Genomic DNA, 13,600 nt, shown 5'->3' on the forward strand with positions numbered 1-13,600 from the left:
TTGAGGGTGTTGCTGCCTATCCTATCAGTCACTGTGAGAAGAGTATTACAGATTTCCACTATATGGGTCTGTGTGTGAATTCTCTCTGGTTTGACTTTGTATATTTTGAGGCTCTTTTGCTTTTGTATACTAATTTAAAAGGATTGTACCTTTTTCCCGAATGGAACCTTATCATTATGAAATTATCTCTTTATCCCTAGCAGTGCTTTTTTCCTTTATGGAAATCACACAAACTTTCTTCAGTGTTTTTGTGGTATATTCGTTTCATTCTTTCTTGTAACCTTTCTATATTCTTTCATATAAAGGGTGTTTCCTATTAGCACATCTGTGAGTTTTTCATTTTATCCATTCTGATCATCCCTTTCTTTTACTGGAGTTTTTACTAAGTTCATATTTAATGTAATGACACCTTTGGGTTCAAATCTACCATCTTTTTTTTTTTTTTCAAATCTACCATCTTATTATTTACATTCTATTAGTGTCAGATAGTCTGTTTTTTTTTTTTTTTTCTCTTTTGTTTCCCTTCAATTGTTTTTTGTTATTTAATTTTCCTTCACTTTAGCTTACTGGTTACATGCTTTTGCTTTCTTATTGTTATTTTTTATTGGTTACCTTGGTCTGTGAAGATCCAAAATAAATGATTATTTTTACCACTTTTAGAACAATACAAAGGCCTTCGAACACACTGACAGTTCTCAACTTAAAGGCTGTTATTGTTGTTGATGTTATATACATTTGGTCATTAATATTATACAATATGGTAATTAATATGGTTAATACTCATTTAGCTTTTCCCAATATTATCATTTCCATTATCTTTAATTTTTTCCTTTCTCTTCAAGTTTCTCTGCAGGATTCTTTCCTTCTGTTTGATACCCTTTGTATTTACTCTAGTGTGATGATTTTTATTTGCCCAAAAATGCTTCTAATCTATTTTCTGAGTGAAAATTTTTGCAAGGTTTAAAATTCCAGGTTTCCAGTTATTTTCCTTCAGTGTTTTGAAAGTGTTGTTGGTTTCAATTGATTTTGTTGAAAATCAGTGATTTTTCTATATTGAAGAATATGGATCTTATTTGGGTGTGTTTAAGAAACTTTTCAGTTTTTAATTTTTTCAGCAGTTTTACTAGTACATATCTAACTTTGATTACTTTTTTATCTAATCCACTTGAAGTTTATTATAATTTATCTCTTACATATCTTGGAAAGGCCTCAGTCAATATTTCTTAAAATACTGCCTCTTCCAATTTCTCTACCATCTCCTGAACATTTTCACCACATCCTGAACATTTAGTATTTTATTTCCCATATTTTTCAAACTTTTTTTTTTCACTCTGTGCTTTATTTTGGTTATTTCTCCCTGACTTGTCCTTTAACCAATCAAATTTTCAACTCTGTCAACTCTGCTGTTCAATTCATCAAAAAAAAAAATCCTAAATTCAGTTACTTTTTAGCCCAATAATTTCAAAGCAGATTTTTTATTTAGGTAATCTCTATGATACTGGAAAAAAGTGTCACTATCATTTTCTGTCCTCTATCTACAGTCCAGTCTAATAAATAAATTATATGAATCCCCTTTGGGCTCATCACAACTGTCTGATTTCTCTCTTTTCTCAATGTTTTAAGTCACATTTTCTTCTCTCCTCAAATGTTTGGTTATTTTTGATCAGTTGCTAGATACTATTTATAAAAGAACACAGAGGCATTGTTTAAAGCTCTTTATAATCTTATTTTCTTACACAGAGAATTTAAGTTCACTTTTCTGCAGCACCTGTGATAGAGGTTTTTCAATACCACAGATTTAGATAATCCCCAGCTGGACCTCTTTCTGATGATGGGTAAGGTAGGACTCTGGAAGTAGCATCCGATAGCTGGGTGTAAGAGCTCCTCCTTCTTGTTTAGGTCTTGAATTCCAATCTTACTTTCTAAGGCCAACTAGTTTTGCAAACCTGTTTACCTCTTAGACTTTCAGACACCTCTTCTGTAACTGAAAGATAACCTTAGACTGGAAAGCCCCAATTGCCAGTTCCATGTTTGTGATTTCTCTCGTCTCTTGACCACAATATTCCTCACCACAGTGGCACTCTCCAGCTTCCAAGGAAATTTTTAAAATACGTTTTGTTCTTTTTTTCTAGTTGTTCTTAGAAGATGATTTGGTCCATCAATACTCAACCATTATTGCCAAAAACGCAGTGTCTTTTCCCCTCTCTGATTGAGTCTATTTTCCTTCAGAGAAAACGTCTGGGAGAAGTAGAAGGGTCAGTGTGACGCCCATTCCTTCCACTGTGTAGCTGGCCAGACATTTTTCTACGTACCCTGTAACTCTGAACCCTTGCCATTACCCTTTTCAAAATAAACTATTTCGATTTCAAAATAAACTATTATCAGAAAGGAAAACTGAGATGCCCCTCATCTGAGATCACAAAAATCATGGGTCTCTTAAAAAGTTGTTTAACAAAGGTTTTCCTTGCCCTAAATGTAAATGGAATAGTGCTAAAGAAACACTGTAAAAGTGAGGGGCAGTGGCGTACGCCTGCAATCCCAGTAGCTCCGGAGGCTGAGGCAGAAGGATCAGGAGTTCAAAGCCAGCCTCAGCAACTTAGCGAGGCCCTAAGCAACTCAGTGAGATCCTGTGGCTCAGTGGTCGAGTGCCCCTGAGTTCAATCCTTGGTACCAAAAAAAAAAAAAAAAAAAAAAAAGACCATAGGGGGAACTTAAAGATCCAGTCTAAAGCCAACCTCATTTTTGATGAAGAATCTCAAGCTCAGGGAATAGACCAGCTCAAGGTCACAAAGCAGAGCTCAGGTGACAAGTCAGGTATTCTACCGTTCTGCACAGTGATGTTTCTAATGATATATAATACCAATACTTCTGAGCCGTGATGATCACACCTTTTTATTCTGGACCATGTAAACTCCCATAATTTATTTATTTGTAGTTGTGGGGGATTAAATCCAGGGGCATGCTACTACTGAACTACACCCCAAGCCCTTTTTCTTTTTTCTTTTTTTTTGAGACAGGTCTTGCTAATTTACTGAGGCTGGCCTTAAAGCTGCAATCCTCCTGTCTCAACCTCCCAAGTTGCTGGGATTACAGGCATACAACAGGTTTAAGGATTACAGGTTTAAGATCCCATAATTTTTATAGGAGGCTTAGAGTCCTAGTAAAAAAATCATAGATTATATGATTGGATATTATGTGGGCTTCTTCCTCTCTCACTTCAACTTTCTCACAGGTAGCTTTTAATTACATGAAATTTAGTTAGAATGAGTTGCACCAGAAGAAATCAGTGGGAACCTATAATTTCTAGCACCTTTGTACAAGAAAAGGAATGATGTTTACAGGATGAAATAACCTCATTTGCCAAGTGTGACTGTATTCATTGTTATACTGCTGATGATTGACAGATAAGTCACTTCTCCATGCTGGGTCTGCACTTCCTTGTTTTTAAAATTAGGGAGACAAACTAGATAAGTGGATCTCAATCCCACCTGCATATTAGATGCATCTGAAGAACTTTTAAATATACCTAGACCTGAGCTCAGCACTAGAGATTCTGATATAATTGGTCGGGAGTAGGTCCCAGACATCTGCATTATTTAAACTCTCCCAAGGTGTTTGCAGTGTGTTGAGAATCCCTGTACCAGATGTCCACTACTATTCTTCCCAAGCCTTCAACTATGAGTGAAGAATCTATAACGAAATAGCTATGTTAGTGCATGCATATTTATACTAACAATTATAACACAGCTTAAAATAATTTCACTTCACAGTTCAGGCTAAGGGGACTTTAATTTCCCCAAGCAAATATTATAAAAGGCATAAACATCCTAAACATGACAGTATGTCTTGACTCATCAACTCTAAACTAGGATAGCTTTACATAGCATAATGTCACTTAAAATATGATACATTTCCAGCTTTTCCATTTTAAGCAGAATCTCAATCTGCTGTGAGATCTTAAGGCAACCCTCTAGGATGCAGGTCAATTTTTTAATAATTATTGGTTTCAAAAAACTATCAAAGCATATTAAGTAATACTAATTTTAGGTGCAAAACCAAACTTACTTCAGAGATGCAAAAGAGGGGACAGTACTTATCATTCCAGTCTCTGCCATCTCAATGGCATGTTTTATTTCAAGTTTTTTATATAAGGACACAATGCTTGACTTGGGTTGGTTTTCCCGAATCAAAAGCTTCCGAAGATATTTATCATCAAATTTCTTAAACCTGTGAATAAAGAAAGTCAAATTTTCAATTAGTGAATACTACACTGACAAAAAAACAAGTGAGAAAACTCCAAGGTAAAAATTACTAGCAGCAGTCAGCAAATCTGATCTTAATGTATATTTTTATATATGCATATCGCTATATATGTGTATGTAAAGTACACATCCTATACTTATGACTATGTGTACATATAAATATCTACATAGACACATACACTTGCATATCAATAGTTTTGTACATGACCAGAACATACATACGTGTATCTACTATTCACATAAGATTAAATATATATGTGTGGATATATATATTTCTCCCTTTACCATTTTCTACTTCCTCTTTCGGCAACATGCTATCTGTACACGCTATCTCCAATTCCTCTGCTGCGATTCTTGGCTAGTCACAAGTCAGGCCTTTGCCTCCAACACTCCACTGAAGCTGCTCTCGTGGAAGTCATCAGTGAACCCACGGTGAAATCCGTGGCCAGGTGTCAGAATGATCCTTCTTGGCCTCACCTGCTTAACATATGGTCTTCATCTGGCTACCAGTACACCACACCCTGTCAGGTCCCTCCTATCTCCTTCTTGGCTTCTTTGGTTGGTTCCTTTCCTTCTTCCTGACCTCTGAATGCAAGCCTGTTCTAGGGTCCACCCCTGGTCCGCTTCCCTGAGCGTCTTGCCCAGTGTCATGCCTTTTCATCATCTCTGTATCCGTGACTCCATAATCCGTCTCTCCAGCTCTGACCTCCAACCCCAGACATGAATACTCCCCTGCTTACTCAGCATCTCTGGTGAAGTGTCTAACAGGCATCTCCTACTTGACCTGTTCAAACTGAACTGACTTCTCCCATAGTCCTCCCCACCTTGGATTATGGTGCCTCCACTAGGTTCAAAGCTCTGGTATTATCTTTACTTCTTCTAGTATATTCCATAGTATGGGCTTAATTGTGCCTCACCCAAAATTCATCTATTGAATTCCTAACCCCTAGTTCATCCGAATGTGACTGCATTTGGAGATAGGGTCTTTATAAACATGATTAAGTTAAGATGAAATCACTAGGGTGGGCTCTAATCCAACATGGTGTCCTTATAAGAAGAGGCCACTTGAACATAGTCACATGCAGAGGAAAGACAACGTGGCCAGTCAGGGAGAACACCTTCATCCTGGGGCGGCCCTGCCTCACAGCCCCCACAAGGAACCACCCTAGCTCAGACCTTGATCTGAGACTTCCACCCCAGAACTGTGAGAAAACTCATTTCTGTTGTTGAAACCACTCAACATGTAGAAGCCCCAGGGCTCAAAAATTCCACATCCACTCTATCAATGATTCCTGTTGGTCTGCCATCCAACCACTTAGGAAGTCCAACAACTGCTCACCACTTCTCCCAGCACCATGGTCTAAGTCCTCTCTCACCGGATGCTCACACTGAATCAGGTACCTAATGGGTGTGCCTGCCTCCACTGGCAGCCTGCTGGTGGGTCCTGGGGCCTCTCAACACAGAAGACAGAGTGCTCCTGCTGGAATGTCAGGCAGAATGTAAGACTGCTCTGCTTCTCACTTGAATAAAAGCACCTTGGCCCGTGAGGCCTTCCAAAATCTGGGTCTGCACCTCTTAACAGTGTGCGCCCTCTTCCTCGGGTGCAGCTTCACTAGGGTCCTTTCTGTCTTAAATACTTCCCACCTGCACTCTGGGCCCTGAAACTCACCATTCCTCCTACTAGGGATGTGTGTCCCCAGATCCCTGCAGAACTCATGCAATCACCCCCTCCAGCCTCTCTGCAGTGGTGATTTTCTCTGAAGAGCCTTCCTATCCATCTTGTTAGAACTGATCACCCTCTCTCCACCCTCTACATTCTCTAATTCACATCCCCAGGTGCATTTTTCCACATAGCCCTGACCACTTTCTAATGTGATATGTAATTTCTTTATCTTATTTTCTGTCTCTTGGCCCTCAAATGTAAGATCTAGATACCCAGGGACTTCTGTCTTCTCCTGCATCGCCTGTGCTTGGAAGAGTGTCTGGCACATGTTGACGAGGTGGAATAGAATGGATCATTTGGTCCCAGTGCCTCCCTGTGTTCACATTCTCTGCCTCTTACCTGAGATGTCATTCTGCCATGGCTTGGTGACATACCCTGCCTGCTTAAAGCCACTGGACCCAATGACGTCATTCCTTTTGATGAATGGGCTATTAGCATATGAGGAGGGAAGGAGAGGCTTCAGCTGAACTTGCACACTGAAGCCTGCATCCTGTGCTTCCACAGTCCTCCCAGGAGCATATGCACAGGGTGGCACGGACAAAGGTGTAATCACTCCAGTGAGGCAGAGCCAACACACCCCTGTCGCGTCTGACCAGGGCAGCCAAGATCAGCTGACCACCATCCAAACCACTGCAGCATGAGCAAGACCAGCCCAGATCAGCACAGTCCAAACCCAGACCAGCCGAGTGGCAGCCTTGTGACTCAGGCATAGTAACAATAAACGAAGGCTATTTTGAGTGGTTGTGTTTTGGCATGGTTGGTTAAGCAACATTATTATGGCAATATATAAGTAAAGTGGCATGCAATAAATATTTGTTGAGAAAGAAATAAGTGTGTACAGGGATCACCATAAACCCAAGGAGGTTTTACAGGCACACCTGGGCCATGAAAGGAACCAATGTTAACCCACATTCTTGGCACTGGTCCTTTGTTCTAAATACTGGAGGGCTCTCAATAATGAAAGGGGAGCCATCCTGAATGAGCTGTGGTACAGAATGGCCACCACAAAAAGAGGGCGCCTACTGTTTCCTAGTTTATTCTGAGTTTCATGTTCAGCCCATTGAGCCAGGATTCCCAACAGCAACACAGCATCTTAAACTCCTTTTATTGTTATTATTGTTTTAGCTTTTCCCTAGAGATAAGCAAAAGGAAGGATAAACATTGAGGACAATGGCATTTGATCTGTTCTGTACAGGGACTGTGTGTTTTCTCTTTCTTTAGTTCTGCTTCTTTCATTTCTCTGCCAAGTTATACACAGGTGCTTTCTTTCACCATCATTAGGTCCCTTTTGCTAAGCCTGAGGAATGTGTCCACTCTGTAACCCCTTCATCCCATTCCCAAAGGACCAAATGCCCCTTGCATTCTCTGCCACTAGAAATCCATAAGGTCTCTGGAGGAAAAAGAAAAAACCCAACATGCCTAAGACAACCACTTATTTTTGGAGGCCATTTTTAGTCAGATAAATAATGATGTGCTTAAGAGAGATGAGCTCTGAGCAGAGCTGTTTTAAAAATGGCCCGTTGGCCTGCCACTCTCCCGAACCTGCCAACTTCTTTACTCTGCCTGTGATGCACAAGGATGTTTGACAATCCAGAAAATCATTTCAAATTTACCTGGAAATAATTGCAAGGAAATCTATAAATGTTTGCAAAATTATTAACTGAAGGACATTCACTGCTGAGGAGAGTGTTAGAGAAATTTTACCTTCCAGACATGAGCCAGTTGGCTTGGTCACAGTCCAAGTAGCCTTGCTGCCTGGGGATATCTGCTGGGACCCAGAGACAGTGTCTCTGCCCAAAATACAGGGCAGAGCGACTTCTCTGACATTCCTCTGCCTGAGTTTCAGACCAAACCTTCCTCATGACAGGGCCCCTCTTTCCAGTGCCCTCGGGGACACTGACCTGCATCTGATGCCTACTCAAGTCTATTTTTTCCCCTTCAGGGAGGCAGAAGCGGTAGGAAGGTAGAGCCCCAGCTTCACTTCTGACAGGAACCCAGCTGTTCTGGGTCACACCTCCCACTCACCTCCTCGGGAGATCATCGATGGGGTTCTAGAGAAAGGGAAAAGAGTGGTTGGGTAGAAAGGGAGACGGTGGAAAAGAGGCAGGGCTACAACAACAGTGGAGAAAGGAGAAAGGAACATCAGGTTCCCTGGTTTGGCACGAGCGAGGACCCATTGGCCTGGGAAGGTCCCCAGATGAGAAGCAGGCTTGGGTAAGGAGACATGGGACAGACGTGGTGGGTTTTCCGGTTTACCTCCTGCCTCTGAAGAAGAGTTTCCCAGGAGAAATGGCCTTTTTCTGCACATGTTCACAATGTAGACTGTAGTTTGCTTTCTCTTATTATCTCCTGCTCCCATGTGGTTCACCGGGCACTCTCCCCACCCATAAAACATCTTTTATTTATGAACTAAGGCAAATCCCAGGTGACCTTTCTACATTAGTAAACAGTACTGCAAACCTCGTAAAGGTTGTCCTGCAGCATAGTTCACTGCATTACTTAATGGTCTGACTCTTCTCTGACTCCTCTCTCTCTCTCTCTCTCTCTCTCTCTCCACACACACACACCTGTTTACTGAGCTACTGTTTTGTTGTCTCTTATTATGTTGCAAAATTTTAGAGGCCCGAGAGTTAGCATCCTGTCAGCACAGGTGAGCAAAGTAAGTCTCAAAAATTCTCTGATGTTAAATAAAGTACCTGGGCAGGTTGGCTGACTTCAGGTAAATTCGTCGTGGGGAGAAGGTTTGTTAGCAAGTTTGGAAGGAAAAGGCAAGAGAGATCCTCCAAATACCATCTTGAATATTGTTCTTCTGTCTTTAGGGTCCAGATTACTTGATGCTTCCTTCAAAAGTCTTAACCTCACCAGCAATATGCTTATCAATGCTCCACAGAACACTCTATGATAAAAGGTCCCAACTTTTAGCATCTGTCAGTTCTGCGCTGTGAGCAGCCATCTTGGTGGCATCCTATGTGCAGAGGGGAAGCCAGGCACCTGGTGAGTTCCCGCTAGCTGATGAGGGCAGGCTCCTGGACCCCACTGTCCCCAGATCTGCTGTCACAACTCATCTGTACTTGATCCTGCAGCTCTGCTTTTCAAGCATCCATCTGATTCTGCCAGGCTGGTATACCTTCTCTACAACTCTAAGAACCATGAAAAGCAGAACTAAAGCACATACATCTGCCACAGAACCATTCACAAAAAAGCCAACTCTGTGTGCACATGCATGTGTGCGACACAAAAACACACACAATCTTTCATCTAACTGAAGCCTGTGAAATAGTTTAGATATTTGTGACTTCTACTAGCTTATTACTTACATCCCCAGGTGCTCTTAATATCTGCATTCCACAAGGTCTCTCGCTGTGTGGCTGAAGAGCAATAACTGAAAGTAACTGAATCCTTCTCTTTTCTTGAACTCGAACCCAGGGGTCCCTTACCAATGAACTATATCACCAGACCACTTCATTTTTTATTTTGCAACACGGTGTCACTGAATTACTAAGGCTGGCTTCGAACTTGTGATCCTCCTGCCTCAGCCTCCCCGGTCACTAGCATAATAGGTGTGTATCACACCTGGAAGAAACTTCCATTTTTAACCAAGTATACTGCATTCCTCTCAGCCTCCTTTGCACAAGAATGGCCATACAGCTGGGTCACAGCCCACAGCCACGTGATAAAAATGGAGAAACCCTGAGATAGCTTCTGATAGCTGTGGAGGAGGCAGACAGCAAGATGTCCTCTTTCTTTCTTCATGCAGCCTACAATGGCTGATACCAAAGTGCCAATTCTTGTCCAAGAAGCAAGCTTGGAAACGGAGGCCACTTTTGGTGTCTCAGCTAGACAGAGGGTCCTGGGTTCCTGAGGACACTATGAAGTGGGACTCTTCTATTAACAGCCTACCTCTGGCAGATGACATGAGAAATAAGCTTCTACTTTTGCTTTAGCTCCTGTTATTCCATGTCTCTGTTATAGTTAAACTTCATCTTAAAGGACATACCATGCACTCCATAAGAAATATCTGCAACCCTGAAAATTGACACAAGTCAAAAAGTTCAGCTTCCAGAGTGACCCGAGCCACTTCATCACGCAATGACTTACGACCTTACTTGTCTCTCCAAAAGTTGTGACCCCAGTGTCCACAAACGTCTTCAATTCCAGTCTTCACATGGTCAAAAAACTAAAACAGAAAAAGTAGGCTAATCGATTAGTCGTGACCTGAAATCAGCAATTTTGAATTTATAGCCATGACTCAACTCCAATGACCCTAATCGTTCTTGTTTCTTACTGTTCGTTTCTTTTCCTGAAATCAATAAAACAGTTTGCCTGCAAACCAGCAGAGATGTTTGTTATATCAATATTAATGAATGCTTCAATTTTTTTGACCGTCGTAAGAGTTTGTTCAGAAGTTTGAAAAATAGGAAAAATGGTAATAATTGTCAAAGTAATTGTAAAAATTGTGTAGAAACATTTTCAGTTTGGAAGAAGTAAAGAGGGGGTTTCTTGTACCCTCTGTTGATACAGGAGTTTAGCAAGCGGCTTGGAGATGCTCTCATGGGATTATGATTATTGTGACGTCCCCACGCAGACATGCCCCACGCCTGGCTCCACCCTCTGCCATTCCTTTCTTCTGCAAATGGGCAATTGGGTGTCGAGATGTTTTAATGACTCAAATATTTCTTTCTTTGATCATGTAAGTTGTTACAGTCCATCAGCACCTACCCGGCAATGGATTTCTTCACTGACAGCTTGTTGCTTCTTATTGGATCTCTTAACATCAAGAAACTCCACCAGAGGCCGAATGGTTATTCCCTACAATGAAAAAAAAAAATACATGACTCTTCTTATAAAATAAATTCAAAAATTCAAGAAAATCAAAAATTTTCCTAAACATTGATGACCCACAACAAAACACATTCTGCTGCCAAGATTCAAGAAAGGAAGTGCAACATTTTGTTAATTTTCTCTTCCTTTTTGATTGCTTGCCTAATTTGGGAAGACCAGGTCCTAACACAAAAAAATAGATTAAAATGGAAGAAATGACAGTAATTCTAAGAAATGCTAGAGAATTATCCAGTTTGTTGGAATCACCTACTTCTTGTATGATCCACAGGAAATCAATTCTTTCATTTGCTTATTTATGAAGACAATTTTAAGTAAGCTTCTACTGCATCCATGCCAGGAGCTTGGACATTTGGAACACAGTGATGGGACTTGGGACTCTAATATACAGATCTACCCAACAGCAACTAAAGCAGGGAGAAGAGGAACGAGAGAGGGAACAGCGGCAGCTGGTCAAGGAACACTTCATACAGAGAAGCCCTCAAGGAATCTTTTTTTTTTTTTTTTTTTTTTTTTTTTTGTGGCACTGGGGATTGAACCCAGGGGCCCACTGAGCCACATCCCCAACCCTTTTTTTTTTTTTTTTTTTAATTAGAGACAGGGTCTTGCTAAGTTGCTGAGACTGGCCTCGAACTTGTGATCCTCCTGCCTCAGCCTCCCAAGCCACTGGGATTACAGCCATGCGCCACCGTGCCCAGCTCGACAGGAATCTTAAAAAAAGTGTTGGAAGTATCTCCCAGAAGAGACCATAGGACTGCCAAGGGCCAGCAGGGAGCGAGTCTGGCTTGTTCATGGGTGAACTTGGGAAATGGAGAGCATTATAAGCTCTCCAGTAAACTGAAAAGAAAAACAGAAATTCCCTAACGTGTCCAAAGATGTCCACCACGATGGGACAGTGAGCATCTCATTTAACGATGAAACAGTAAAAGCATTTCTTTCCAATAGAGCTCCCGTCTGTCACTCAGCGTGTTCTCCCTCCCCAGTCCATTCAACGAGAACAGGCAAGGAAGGGGCAGCTGCACAGATGTCTGTTGCCAGAGGGTGGTCTACTTTTCTGTCCAAAAAATGAAGAGGATCAATTTCTTTCTTTAATGTTGTGTGGTTTTCATTGTAGAGGTCTTTCACCTCTTTGGTTAGATTGATTCCCAAGTGTTTTATTTTTTTTGAGGCTATTGTGAATGGAGTTGTTTTCCTCATTTCCCTTTCAGCTGTTTCATCGCTTGTGTATAAAAATGCTTTAGATTTATGCATGTCAATTTTATAGCCTGCTATTTTGCTGAATTCATTGATGAGGTCTAGAAGTTTTCTGGAGGAGTTTTTTGGATCCTCTAAATAGAGAATCATGTCATCAGCAAATAGTGACAGCTTGGGTTCTTCTTTTCCTATTTGTATCCCTTTAATTTCTTTAGTCTGCCTAATTGCTCTGGCTAGTATTTCAAGGAAGATGTTGAATAGAAATGGTGAAAGAGGGCATCCCTATCATGTTCCAGTTTTTAAAGGGAATGGTTTCAGTTTTTCTCCATTAAGAATGATGTTAGCCATGGGCTTAGCATAAATAGCCTTTACAATGTTCCGGTATGTTCCTACTATCCCTATTTTTTCTAGTGTTTTGAGCATGAAGGGGTGTTGTATTTTGTTGAATGCTTTTTCTGCATCAATTGAAATAACCATATGATTCTTATCCTTAAGTCTATTGATATGATGAATTACATCTATTGATTTATGGATGTTGCATTCCCAGGATGAACCCTTAGAATGGACCCACCATTTGACCCAGTTATCCCATTCCTTGGTTTATACCCAAAGAACTTAAAATCAGCATACTAGAGTGATACAGCCACATCAATGTTCATAGCTGCTCAATTCACAATAGGTAGATTGTGGAGCCAACCTAGATGCCCTTCAATTGACAAATGGATAAAGAAACTGTGGTATAAATACACAATGGAATATTACTCAGCCATAAAGAAGAATAAAATTATGACATTTGCTGGTAAATAAAGCTGGAAAATATTATGCTAAGTGAAATAGGCCAAGCGCAAAAAACCAAAGGCTGAATGTTTTCTCTGATAAGTGCATGATAATATATAATGAGGGGGGTGTGGCAGGGGGAAGAGAAGAATGAAGGAACTTTGAATGGCGTAGAGGAAAAAGGGGCAGGAGGGATGGGGGACAGAAAGATAGTAGGATGAAACAGACAGTATACCCTATGTGTATGTATGATTACATGAATGATGTGAATCTACATCGTGTACAACCACAGAAATGAGAAAAGTTGTACACCATTTGTGTACAATGAATCAAAATGCAGTCTGAGAATATTAAAAATCAAAAAAAATTTTTAAATGAAGCTAATCCTTTGTCATTTAAAAATAACAAGAGAGATTTAAAAAGTGATGAACATAAAATGAACTTGCACAATGCATTCCATATACTAATTTAAAGATATATATGCTAGCAATGAAAAAAGTCTGTGTGTATAATCAGTACATATTAGTGTATAATGGTATGTTAAATGTACTAGTATGTTATATAGATAGTAAACACACACACCCATTAGATGTGTGTGTATGAGTGCATGTGTGTGTATCTATTTGGATATGTATATATGCACACTATAACAAGCACATAAACCTTATGAAGCAAACTATAACCCCTAAAGGATATTTAAAAGATTTGAGTGTAAAAAGAGGCATAAACAGTTCCTAGATGGGATAAGAATATTCTGATGACCAATTTCCTCTCAGTTATCATGTTTATGCAATGTAATTCTAGT

General features: G+C 40.4%; 1 protein-coding gene across 2 annotated transcripts in view; it reads right to left on the reverse strand.

Moving 5' to 3' along the window:
• The window catches only part of Slc9a2 (solute carrier family 9 member A2), a 93,928-nt gene that overhangs the window by 11,811 nt on the left and 68,517 nt on the right, over positions 1-13,600 (reverse strand). For both annotated transcript variants that reach the window (XM_047522390.1, XM_047522391.1), the window contains exons 6-8: positions 10,705-10,794; positions 10,092-10,162; positions 4,066-4,227 (exon numbers count right to left, since the gene is read on the reverse strand). In XM_047522390.1, the coding sequence (XP_047378346.1) occupies positions 4,066-4,227; positions 10,092-10,162; positions 10,705-10,794 (323 nt within the window). The remainder of the gene's footprint in view (positions 1-4,065; positions 4,228-10,091; positions 10,163-10,704; positions 10,795-13,600) is intronic.

The sequence above is a fragment of the Sciurus carolinensis genome, chromosome 13 (genome assembly GCF_902686445.1).
Source record: "Sciurus carolinensis chromosome 13, mSciCar1.2, whole genome shotgun sequence".
Lineage (NCBI taxonomy): Eukaryota > Metazoa > Chordata > Mammalia > Rodentia > Sciuridae > Sciurus > Sciurus carolinensis.